The sequence below is a fragment of the Sardina pilchardus genome, chromosome 15 (assembly GCF_963854185.1).
Source record: "Sardina pilchardus chromosome 15, fSarPil1.1, whole genome shotgun sequence".
Lineage (NCBI taxonomy): Eukaryota > Metazoa > Chordata > Actinopteri > Clupeiformes > Clupeidae > Sardina > Sardina pilchardus.
The window spans coordinates 12,054,927-12,066,981 of record NC_085008.1 but is presented as its reverse complement, the minus strand read 5'-3'; the positions used below and the strand labels follow the sequence as shown (position 1 = coordinate 12,066,981).

At 46.7% G+C, this 12,055-nt stretch overlaps 1 protein-coding gene across 2 annotated transcripts in view; it reads right to left on the bottom strand.

Moving 5' to 3' along the window:
- Window positions 1-12,055, bottom strand: part of pik3r3b (phosphoinositide-3-kinase, regulatory subunit 3b (gamma)) — a 98,245-nt gene that overhangs the window by 15,586 nt on the left and 70,604 nt on the right. The window contains exon 1 of one of the 2 annotated variants that reach the window (XM_062555681.1): window positions 513-944. The exons of the other annotated variant lie outside the window; for it this stretch is intronic. Within the exon in view, the coding sequence (XP_062411665.1) occupies window positions 513-624 (112 nt within the window). The 5' untranslated portion in view covers window positions 625-944. Of the gene's footprint in view, window positions 1-512; window positions 945-12,055 lie in introns of those variants that run through there. 2 annotated transcript variants of the gene reach the window in all.

Here is a 12,055-nt window from a genome sequence, read left to right as displayed (position 1 = left end):
ATAGCTATGTATTGTCTCTGCTATCCTGGTAATAGACTACAGGGCTTACGTTTAACTTCTGCAGCACCAGTCAGCTATGCCATCCTCATCTTAAACTATAGGGTCTACACGCTAACAATCACCAAAGTAAAACTGATGTCAACACCACGCAAAACGTATGAGAAAAGCATAATTTAAAGTGGGGATGTTTTAATGACATGAACTGGGGATGACGCTGTGGTTAGTCCAGTCATCGTGTATGTGAAAAAAGGTAAAAGAAAGCTGAGGCTGAGTCTCATGATCGAGCCATTCACTTTTCTGCCACTGGAAAAATACTGCTAGTGGGACTACAGAATGGACAGTGGACTACGGGCTGCTGCCTGCTGCTGCTGCAGCTAATGAACTCCTTTCCGCTCCTTCGCGGAGCCAAGCGTAGGCTAGCCTGTGTTTAAAAGTTTGCGGTAGCGAACCCAAGACAACACATGAAACTTTACGAAAATAAAACAAAATAGGTAATAAGCTCAAGGAAGTACCTGGTGGTGGTTGGTCCATTTCAATGTAAAAGATTAGTTCTGTTGAGTATGGCATCATCACGTCTCGCCAGTCATTGTCTTCTTTCTCCGTATTCCACACTGTATTGTACATTGTCTGACTTCAATGTCGTATGACAAGCTTATATCTTTCTTTCCGGGTTACTGGAAAACGAGGACATGGACGAATGTCCAATGTATAAAATCTTTGACTGATTTAATATAGCTATCTACCTAACAAGCTACTGTGGTTCGCTCAACTCAACTTGAACAGTCTGCTATCTGAATTCCTGCTTCAGAATATCTTATGTGAGTAGCCTATGTCAAAGCACCAGGCTTCACTGTTCGTGCGCTACTTGATCAAGCATTTATAAAAAAAAATTAACAGTCCTACAGAACAGAAAGTAGATGCCAGCTCTACTATCTACTCCGCTCTTTCGCGATGAAACAGTAGTCATCATTTTAAGTGCAAGAAGACCAGGCAGGCAACCTTTCACATCATCTCGCACAAACCACTTTCTCAGACACACACAGGGGCATCGAAATACAAAAACGACGCACGGAGAAAATATCTCAGTATCAGCAAGCTGCAAATTATGAGACTGGGATTTTTTTCTAGAACATATCAAATATGGTAGCCTACAACATGGAGGGGTTTATTTTCTACTACGCTGTTGTTGAATTAAAGCGATATAAGCGTGTATATAGTGACATCATTTATTATTCCCCCTATTTCGGCGTGAAGTGGTATGTCCCTCCTCTCGATCGTTTGCTGAGCTTAGATGCCGTGCAACACGCAGGCTCCAGATTTGGGAACCAATGGAACACCGGTGTTACTTCAACTCTGTTGCCAAAGTGTCTGTATTTCCATTTTTTGCAGCCGCGTGTTCCTATCAAGCCAATGAGCAAGCAACGAAAGCGCAAGTTAACACTCCATTGGCCGAACAGTTACTAAGAGGGACAAAGGGACGGACAGCAGAAGGAGAGTGAAGGTGTACCAGAGGCTTCAGTTAAATTCTGAACACGTCTTCGACCTCTGGTAACCCGTCCACCCACTTAGCGAATACTCATAGGCTACAGTATGTACACACACAAACAGTGTGTGAGAGATGTGGAGATTAGAATGCACACAGAACTGGAAACAACTGTAAATAAGTTCTAGGCTACTTTGCACCATGAGAATCGCTCTAAATGTAGAACTATGCATTTTATTTATTTAGACATAGGCTATATATTTTATAACCAATAAAATGCATATCAGCTCGAGGGTGGCCTAATTACCGTAGCCTATATAAAAGGTAAAACAGGATGCAGTGTGCATACATTTACAGGTTAAAAATCCAAAGACTCCATCTCTAAGCTACCACACATAATATTTACATTATGCAAACAATTTACATACAATTGTCCAGTGTAACAGAAGAGGTGCTACACCGCCATATAATGGCAAACTAATGGAAATGGGAGAGGTTGGTGGCCTGTTTCAGACAATCACCGAACAAACAACCAATCTGTTCTGCACTCCACCCCTCTTGCCTTGGCCCCGCTCTGCTCATCCGTCTGATCTGTCCGTCAAAAGGAGACGAGCCCCCCACCGCCACTCCACCCACATTCATGTGGAAGGTGGGGGTGACAATGACAATGCATACAATGCATAAATCTCTTTAATGCAACACAAGGAAGACTCGGTGAAGAAATACCCAGATGGCTCGTGCCTGACACACGGAGTCTCTCTGTCAAGTGTGTCAAACTTGCTTAATTGCGACTGTCTGTCTGTGTCGGACTGGCCCCAGAGACAGATGGGTCCCCCAGCAATGACGAGGAAGCTGATGAGCTATCGGGCCATAATCCCTAAAAGCGATGGGAAACACATGATCTGCTGTGCAGCATGTCTTTGGGACAAAACAATGGAAAATCAAATTCATCACACACAATAGATAAGGCCCAATTACATTTGTGGCTCTTTGCAAACTGCATAAATGACCCTAAATTGTCCTAGATTGTTTCCCCGTCGGCATGGGCAGATTTACATATCTTACAGCGAGACTCGCTGCAGTGAGGCAGCTCTCATGCCTGCTTAGCTCAACACCTCAGGGGACACGGAGGCACCCGTGTAGGTGTGGTGACCATGGGAACCAGGTGTCTGCAGAAATGAAGTAGCTTGTTGAGAGAATGATCATAGCACACAGGTGTGGAAACTGCACTGTCATATGCAGATTCGTTTTAAAATAAAATCACATGGTTTAGTAACTGATGGTTAATAGGTGGTATACGTCAAGTATACAAATAAAGTGTTACGTTTCTTAAAATCTTTGATGTTATGTCATACCTAATCGCCACACATACCACAGACATAACTGACATGGTCATTCAACCTCTTATTCATAGAAATATGTCATTTTTAATAATCTCATCAGAGATAAAGGCTGCTTTACTTATATAAGGCTGCAGGTCCTACCCCCATTCTCAAACATCCTGTACTGAGAAGAGGGATGAGTCACCTGATGGAGATAAATCAATGCACTCAAAGCCATTCCCTCTCTGTCACTGTCCCACTCTCTTCTGTCAGTCACTGCTTATCACATTTGAATGCGTTCCTTACAGGAGCACAAACAGCCTTATGTCCATGGGTCAAGCATTGTGCACAGTACGAGAGATTCTAGTCTACCAAGACCAAACTAATCGATGCTCAAATGTAGAAAAAAGCAAAATTATGAGAGAAAATATATAGTAATAAATGGGTGTGCTTTGCGTGTGAAAAGACAGGCGTAAATGACCTGTAGATTGGTGAATGGGGGAGATGGAGCTCTTGTGAATGCCGATGTGACGATGATCAGCTCTGTGTGACCATCCCATTTCTGGGCTGATTATCTGGAGACCCCGGCTTTTTTTGCTAGCATTTTGTGTGACTGCAGTAACTAGAGTGGAAAGTACAATTTCACAGTGGAGTTGAATAGGCTGCTTTATGGTTTCCAGACAAACCCAGACACTAGAGCACACACACACACACACACACACACAAAACAGAGGCACTCTTACATAACATGCCTCAGTTGGTCCTTATACATTATGCATGACAAGGCGCCGAAATCTGAAAGTAGTAATATCATTACTTTCCTGTTGAAGTCATTGTGCGAGATTAAACTGGTGCTCGCCACTGATTTTTCCCACCCCAACATCCCCATATGCACATAGTAAATTAGTCATGACAAGAGGATCACCTTTTCCTCTTTTGCACCGCTCATCAGAATTATGTCTCTCTTTGGATATATGATATGAGAAAGTGCTGGCCTAAGCCATACCGGCCGCTTCTGTGAGGTGGAACCCATGGGCTGTCTGCTGCAGAGGACATATGGAGGACCCTATACTGCATACTCCACATGGTTAAATACTCTAGCACTTACCGTCATTTCCCAACTATTAACCGTGGCTTATACATTGATTTTTGCTAAATTTCTTCAGCTACAGTATGAGGTTAATACGCGGGGGAAAGTTAAAATGGTATTAATATGGTTTTATTTCTGTTAGCTTGCGTAAAACACTGTCCTGCAGCTTATACACAAAGCGGCTAATACACAGGAAAGGACTGTACGTCTCTCTCTCTTATTAAGAGAGAGGAGGAGGTCAGTGGATATGTGTCAGTCTCTAGTGTGGGATTGCATCTGTGTCATGACTTCAGAAATAATGGGTAGAACAGCAAGGAATTGTTTTGGATTGTGGAGATAAAATGGTGATAAAACTTAAAACAGGAGCATTCTGTTCAGGGCCTTGTCAGAGGATCATGAGTTTTCCCTTTTCGCTTTGATTTCCTCCGCTGTTTTTCTGTCAGGACCACTCATCGAGAGTCATGTGTCTTAGATAATGTACGCTTTGATTGGAGCTAAACGATTAGCCATACTTTTCTCACACATCTCTCTGTGCTCGCCGTTCACCCCCTCCTGTATTCTCCCGCATTATTCTCTGTGTGAGAGAGAAGCCGAGTCAAAATTCGATGGCCGCTGAGGCCGAGAGAAATGGACGTCGAGACAGTCCTCTAAGACCCACATCCATGCGAAACGAATGCGCAACAGCCATCTCCAAAAGCTGCCACCAAAGTGTTAAGAAGTGCGAGAGTCTGGGTGAGAGCCATACCGCCCCCCTGCCCCTCGCCCCCCAGCCCCCCCCTCTCCCATGCCTCCCTTCATGGCCCTGTAAGCTCATCAGCCTGGGAGAGGAGCATTCTCATTGGCCAACCCCGGGGAGGAGGCGGGTCCTGCATTGATACGGCCCCCCCCCATTGGTGGCTCAGCTCAGCCCTATCTCTGCCCGTCTCTGAGGGTGGCAGTCTGCTCAGCGCTCCTGTCAGCAGGGCCGGCGTGGTGATGTCATCCCGCGATGTGAGCATCCCAGCTGGACTGATGCAATACCACGGCGACACTCTGTAATGAGCAAAACCACGCACACACCCTCCCCGATCCATTCGCCTCAACTTCTCCGTCTCTCGCTCATACTTCACACTTCACTCTATCGCTCTTATTGCTATCTATCGTTTCCCCCCCTCTCTCTCTCTCTCTCTCTCTCTCTCTCTCTCTCTCTCTCTCTCTGTCTTCTTCTATTCCTGTGTGTTTCATAATCAGTCTTTGTGTTCCGTGGCCGTGGTCTGCTATGTGCTGCTGCGAGCTCTTCACTCTCTCCCTCACCCACGCCTGCTTCAGTGGGCGCTCTCTGAGAGCGCACACAGCCAGCCTTTTATTTCCCAACTGCTCGCCGGTTGTCATGGCGTCAGGGCACCATTGCTCAGCAGTATTCAAGCCAGCAGATAGAGAAAGGGGGGGTGGAAGGGGGAGGGGGGGGTGTTGTAGGGTTGTATCTTAACTCTCTCCTGACTGCATCTCAGCAGCACAGGGCACGCAGCTGTGAGCCAGGGCTACAAATCACATGCTCGCTCAGTTTCTCAGCTTTGTGTGATTACCGAGCTCAGCGATAGTGACCAAGTGGCCATTGATTTCACAGTGCAGGCTGAATATCAGTCAGCTCGGATAAGATAGCTCGGTGAAACAAAAGGAAGCAACCACATAACATAAGTCAGACGTGATATGTGCACTGGAGCCATCCCCACCACTGCCTGTGTCTGAATCACTGCCTTATAAAACAGCCCCATTGTTCTGGCCTGATAGTCCTTAGAGCCTTGACTACAAATTCTTCTCCAGCTATCTCAGAAGCGTCAGCCTGGCACTGGCATGGCCCAACGTTGCAGGACAAGGGTTTGCAGCAGAACGAAAGCGTGTGGGTCCCAGAGCCGTGCGAGCGAACGCTGACAGATAAGTGGGACTCCCACGACCAAGGAGGATTCCTTTGAAGCTCCAGTAATGAATGGAAGCCTTCAGGGTGCCCGGACCAGGCCCAGGGATTAGCATCGGGAGCCAGGTGTGTCATCTCCTCAGGTCGGAGGCAGACGCAGGGGAGAGTAGGGGCTGGCAGGATTACTGGGCAGGCGCTGGGTGACCTTGGCCAATTCAGTGCCCGGCTCACGGTGCCAAGGCCGCGAAACGAACGCAGCGTGGCTCTGAGGTGCCAGCTAAACAAATCTCCAATCAGCCTATCTAATTAAAACGGCTCGCCCAAGAGGAAGTACGTTACTGGGCTACAAGTATGTCTGACTAACTGATCAACTATAATTGATACGCATCCATGCACCAAAGGTGCTTCATTTTTCTTTTTTCACTTTATCTTGCTGTTGTGTTGAATACATGATGTGGCACAATGATTCTATTGTGGTTGCTCAGCATAGACCAGCCCTGTGTTCCAATTCTCGTACTTACCGTACTTCCTGTACCTATCTTGAGAACGTGGGGTGTTCCGATTTCCATTGCGGCGAAAAGAAGTGTACCCGGATGGTGCCCTCAAACCGAGCAAACGCTGAGTGTGGATCAGGGTACACTTTTCGCACTCAATGGCAGCCATCTTAGCTATATAGCAGAAGAGGTGGGGTCAGGCTAAGCAGCGCTCAGCTCGAAAAAACAAACATGGCTACCCGAACGACAGTGCCGGATGACGCGGCCGCGCAGCTCATAGTAATTGTAGTAATTTATTTCCGGCAAGTACACCATAGAGTATTCGATTGGGAACAGCAATCATTTCTGAAACTCTGCACACCCAGTGAGTGCGGATAGTGTACTACTCTTGGAAGTACGATAATCGGAACACAGGGCTGGTCTTTGCATTTGGGGAGTTGTGTATCCAGAAATCAAAGCCAAACTACACAAATCTGAGGAATCTGAACCCACAGCTTATATACTGTAGTCTAGGAATGGGAGTGTGTTAGAGGTAGTGCATGTTGGGATGAATTTCCTAGATTTGCATCTTTCCATGCTTCATTTAAATGCTAGGCAAATTTCTGGAGCCCTCGGCTGTCAAAGTCAAGACATGCAGGAGTACCATGAAGTTTACATGCTATGAGGGCAGAGAGTTTTGAATTCTTGAACCAAAAGTCAGCATTCAAGCGAAGAGGACTTTATTAATCAAAACATATGGTTAGCCTTTGCTTCTCTCAAATACAGAGCGTGTGACCTGCCCCATCTCTCTGCCCTTTTATACAGATCACCAAAATGTACACAGCTCAGTCATCAGACAGCGTAACCAAGGCCTTAAGGCAAAACTGCCTTCAAGTCAGGTTTAATCATTGACTCCAGTCTCAGCCCTGTGCTCCGAACTGTACAAGGACTTCAAAAAAGACCAACATCACATCTGCTTGACCCCGTCAACCCCCAGGCTCTGGGCAGGTCAGCTGGCCAGGCCAAACAGGCTGAACAAAGGCACGGGGGAATGCGTACAAACAGTGCACCCTTTATGAGCCGAGCTCGGGGTGGGCGGTGGGTTGACCATCGGGGGGGGGAAATGACTGATGGTTCATTTTGTGTCTCGCTCGCCCATTCAAGGCCCAGCCACACACACAGGTGGAGGATATTAAAAGCTTTCTGTGAACACTCACATTGTAGCGGGTCTCACGCTGAGGGAATCTTCAACATTCTCTCTTTACAGGCGGACCAATCTTAGATGTCAGGTGTCAGGTAAAGGCACATGCACTCTGCCACTTTGAAGAGGTGCGCGGCGAGACCACAAAAAGCTCCTATACAGACGCCACAGGGAGCGTATAGGGGGCCATATGGATGCCTTGGACGCCCGCTTTTGCGAATAACAAAAACTTTACCACGATACGTAACACAAGAACTTCTTCCCACCCTGGAATCTTTTCCCCCGTAAACTCCCCTGATGAAAATGTCAACGGCATGATTAATGAGGCCTCGGCAATCAATTCAAGATGCAACGCAGCGGCTCTGCAGATTTTGTGTAAATACAGAGCATAACCTGTTATTGGTAATTGTTACAATGCTTCTCCCTGTGTTCTCATGGGGAAGAGTCTGCTCTTGAACAAATCTGCTTCATTCTGCTCTATACCCACTCTCTTTTGGCATTCTGGTCTAGACTGAGATTAGTGAAAGCTAACCGCCGTCTTAATATCAAACAAAACCATACTTCAGTAAATAGCGCAACACGGACCACTAAATCCTCAGTCTGACATACTTACTGTTAATTAAACAGAAGATGTGGGCAATGCGATATTGAAGACTCACCTTGCACTTAGAAACTGTGCACACGAGGGTGGACACACACTAGGCTGAGATAAGTAATGGCTTATTTGTTAAGGCCAAGCAGCCTTGCAGAACCGCTTCATACAAAGACGCCAGCATGTTTAGGAGTTCACTATTAAAAAGTGGGCGGAGGAAATGGCAGTCAGGCAGCACTGCAATCATACAGGTGGCCGAAGTCAACGTCTGTTGACCGAGTCCTAACGGAGTCCAGCCAGACCCCCGTGTGGAGGTGGACGAGTAAAACAGCACTCCCTTCACTGACCAAACACTGTCAGGGGTGATGGGCTGGAAGGTGGGATGCTCATGTGACGTGCGCACGTGTGTGTGTGTGTATGTGTGTGTGTGTGCGTGTGTGTGTGTTTGGCGCCAGGTGAACAAACAGGAGTCACAGAGTTGAGGACATAGGAGCCGGCAGCCATATTTGCTGTGCACACACACACACACACACACACAGGCGAGGGGGAGCGAGGCGCGAGACAGGGCCGCGTTGCGTGCCGTGCAAGACCAGTCTCTCACCACAAGACACTCAGCAGAATATGAAACACTTGCTTTCTTTTTTTTACAGGGGGCAGAGGGGCAAGCGCATAGCCAGCAAACACTGTCCAAGCCACAAAACCATCAGACACTTTGGAGAGCTCTGCATCTTCAATGGAAGAGTTGCCCCGGCAGTCAAGTTGTTGCAGTCATGCAATGTAAACAAAATACAGGCAGCATTGCTGAGCGAGCTGCCAACAGTGGATCTGGATTCATGTGAGGGAGAAGCAGGATCAATGTGTGAACCAGATGGTCTCCGTTTGAGCCCACATACGTTACACACTGACAACACTGACTCTGGCAGTTGGTGTGCTTTATAAATCCAGTGTATTTTCTCAAAGAGACGAATTGCGTGACCTGCTGTGCTGACCAAATATCCGGGCTATTTATTCATGACAGGTAACAAACCGTCTCTCTTGTGTTTGACAAGACACACTGGAGCGATGAGGCAGGTGGCCTGGAGCGGCTATTTTAAATGCATACCGATAAATTACCTTGCTGATTTGTTGAAACCCGTTGGTCATATAAATTGAGTTACTCGACCGCGGATGAAAATGACATGACACAAGAAGAGACACACACGCATGCGGTGGGGCTATTTAAAGGGCTGCAAAAACAAGGCTCCAACAGCACAGGAATGAGGAGCATGGGGGAGAACAGAGGACTACATAGTGCAGGAGAGCTGCATACCTCTCAGCTCTGGACATGAGGGGCGATAAGGGGTTAATCACATCCAACCAAGTAGAGGGTGCACAGAATGACTAATTGAGCATTTGGATATCTTTTTGACAGGCCTGCGACCAGGATAAAAAGCAATCCGCACACACACACACACTGGGAAGCCATGTTGCACTGATTAGGGGGGACATATTTTAGCATGCTGCCCCCCCCTCCCCTCCCCAAAAATGAGCAGAGGCACACTCTCACACAATCTTACACCTCATTATTTCACTCCAGATTCACCATCACTCAATATCCAGCCTTTTTGGACACATCAGCAGTCGCTGGGCATACTCTTCACAGACTCTCCACAACATGTCTTACGGCGAAAAAAATATGCCATCAATACCACGGTGAATGTGCAATGCAAACAACGAAACAGTCGATAGAAAAGCGAATTGAGGACGAACGGTTGTTTTAGGCTGCACCGAGCTCATGCCTCCCATGTGAGAGGCGTAAGAGAGGGCTGGTTTGTCTTCCAGCTGGACGAGGCAGAGTGTGATTTACTTGTGATCTTCAGAGATTAGATTAGCTGGAGAGAAGGGAGAAATTCATGGAAAAAAAAGAAGAGCGGTGCAACTACAAGATTAAAAGGAAAACCGTTTTCTGACTACTCAACCTGAGCAAATCTTCTCGGACAAGGCAAATGTTATTAGAAAGCACTGCAGTGGAGACCAGGAGCTAGTCAGCATTAGCGGTGGGCCAGTGGAACCTCCATATCCACTGATTTACCACATTTTCAGTTCTGGTTCAGTTTCCATGGTTTACCACGGCCCAAAACCATGAGGTCGAAAAAATTCCAAAAAGAAATGATTCATACGTTTTGAAATGGCGTGCCACTCCGAGTAGCCTTTCTGCACCGTCGCCCCTCATCTGTGACTCATATCTTTCTGCACATCTCATTTCTCATGGATGTCTGTCCCTGATTTCTTGTTGCATTCCGTTCCCATTTCCCTCATGGTTTCTCTAAAGGAGGACTAGTCCTTTAATGAAAGGGTGGAAAAGTAGGAAGGAAGGGTAAAGGTACAAATATGAGAAATACACTTCATTGTTCCATTGTCCATTGCTATGAAGGTTAAGCAAAGACCTCAGAGACCCCATTCCACTTCTTTTTTTATATAGAAGTATACATTTAATAGTCTTACTTTATGATCAGTTGTTGTTTATATTTCATTGTGAGTAATTTGTAAATCAAGGGTTGGTAGGAATGTACAGTATCTGACAAACAAGTTCCATGGTGTTTGCTTAGCGTCCTCAGATGTGGATATTTGCAGTAGGTTTTGGAATGTATCTCACATGACTGCAGGGCCACTACTGTAGATACAAGCAAGACATCTGCTGCCATTTGCTTCACAACAACAACAAAAAAATGGAGAACTCAAGTCCAATCAAATCAAATTGTACATCGGCCCTTCTGTGCCCGCCTGGCATAGCTATGGGCATGAGTTGATTATAAGTGTGAGAACAATGCAAACCAAGCACATGGCAGCTGATGCTGAGTCACAAACACACACACACATGCACACAGACACACACACACACACACAGACACCACTCTCTCTCTCATCTCACTTACACACACACACACACACACACACACAAAGACATACATACAGACACACATACACACACACACAGCAGACACTCTCTCTCATCTCACTTACACACACACAGACACACACACAGACACACACACACACACACACACACACAGACACACACACACACACACACACACACACACACACACACACACACACACACACACACACACACACACACACAAACACACACTGCATCACTCCGTGCTAGAGTCTGTCAGTCGCTGGGGTGGTGAAGGTTACAAAGCTGCAGGCCAAGAACCATGACATCAGCGCAAGCCGTGACAACTGACACCGTGGCTGGCATTGACCTGTGGTACTCTCTGCTTTGTTTACTGAGCACCAAATCATTAGGGCACATCTTCAATTATTCACACTGCTGCAATGTCACTTACCCCACCTGATGAAGATGGATGGAGAGGAGGGGGGCTGGGGAGTGTGTGTGTGTGTGTGTGTGGGGGGGGGGGGGCAGTTGGAGCCCACAGGGGTTACCTGCTAAATACCACTAAGAGGCGGATGTTCTAATACAGACCATGGGGCTATGCCTCATATCCCACATAATCACATCACTGCATAACTGAGAGTTCTGAGATCATGGAAGAGTGCACTTTTTCCACCAATCAGACATAACTAGATGAGCATGTGTGTTTTGTGCAGCATGATAAAAAGGTGCAATCTGCACTAATGTGTGGAATTACTCTTGCCAATGGGATAGGTATAGGCATAGATTTACCGTAATTTCCCGACTGTAAGCCGCGGCTTATATATTCATATAGGTTAATACACGGGGGCAGTTAATATGGTATTAATATGGTTTTGCTTCTTTTAACTTGCATAAAACACTGTCCTGTGGCTTATACACAATGCGGCTCATACACAGGAATATATGGGTATATATGTATCATCTCACAATGCCTGTTGGGATGGTGATCTGGATAAGTGGTGGAGGAGGGTCCTTATCCATCCCTGACAGGGGAGCGAGCTGGTTGCAGGGGTCAAGTCTGGCACACTGTCCCATTCACAACGCTCACACTAATGTGGTGGACGACCACCGGCCTGA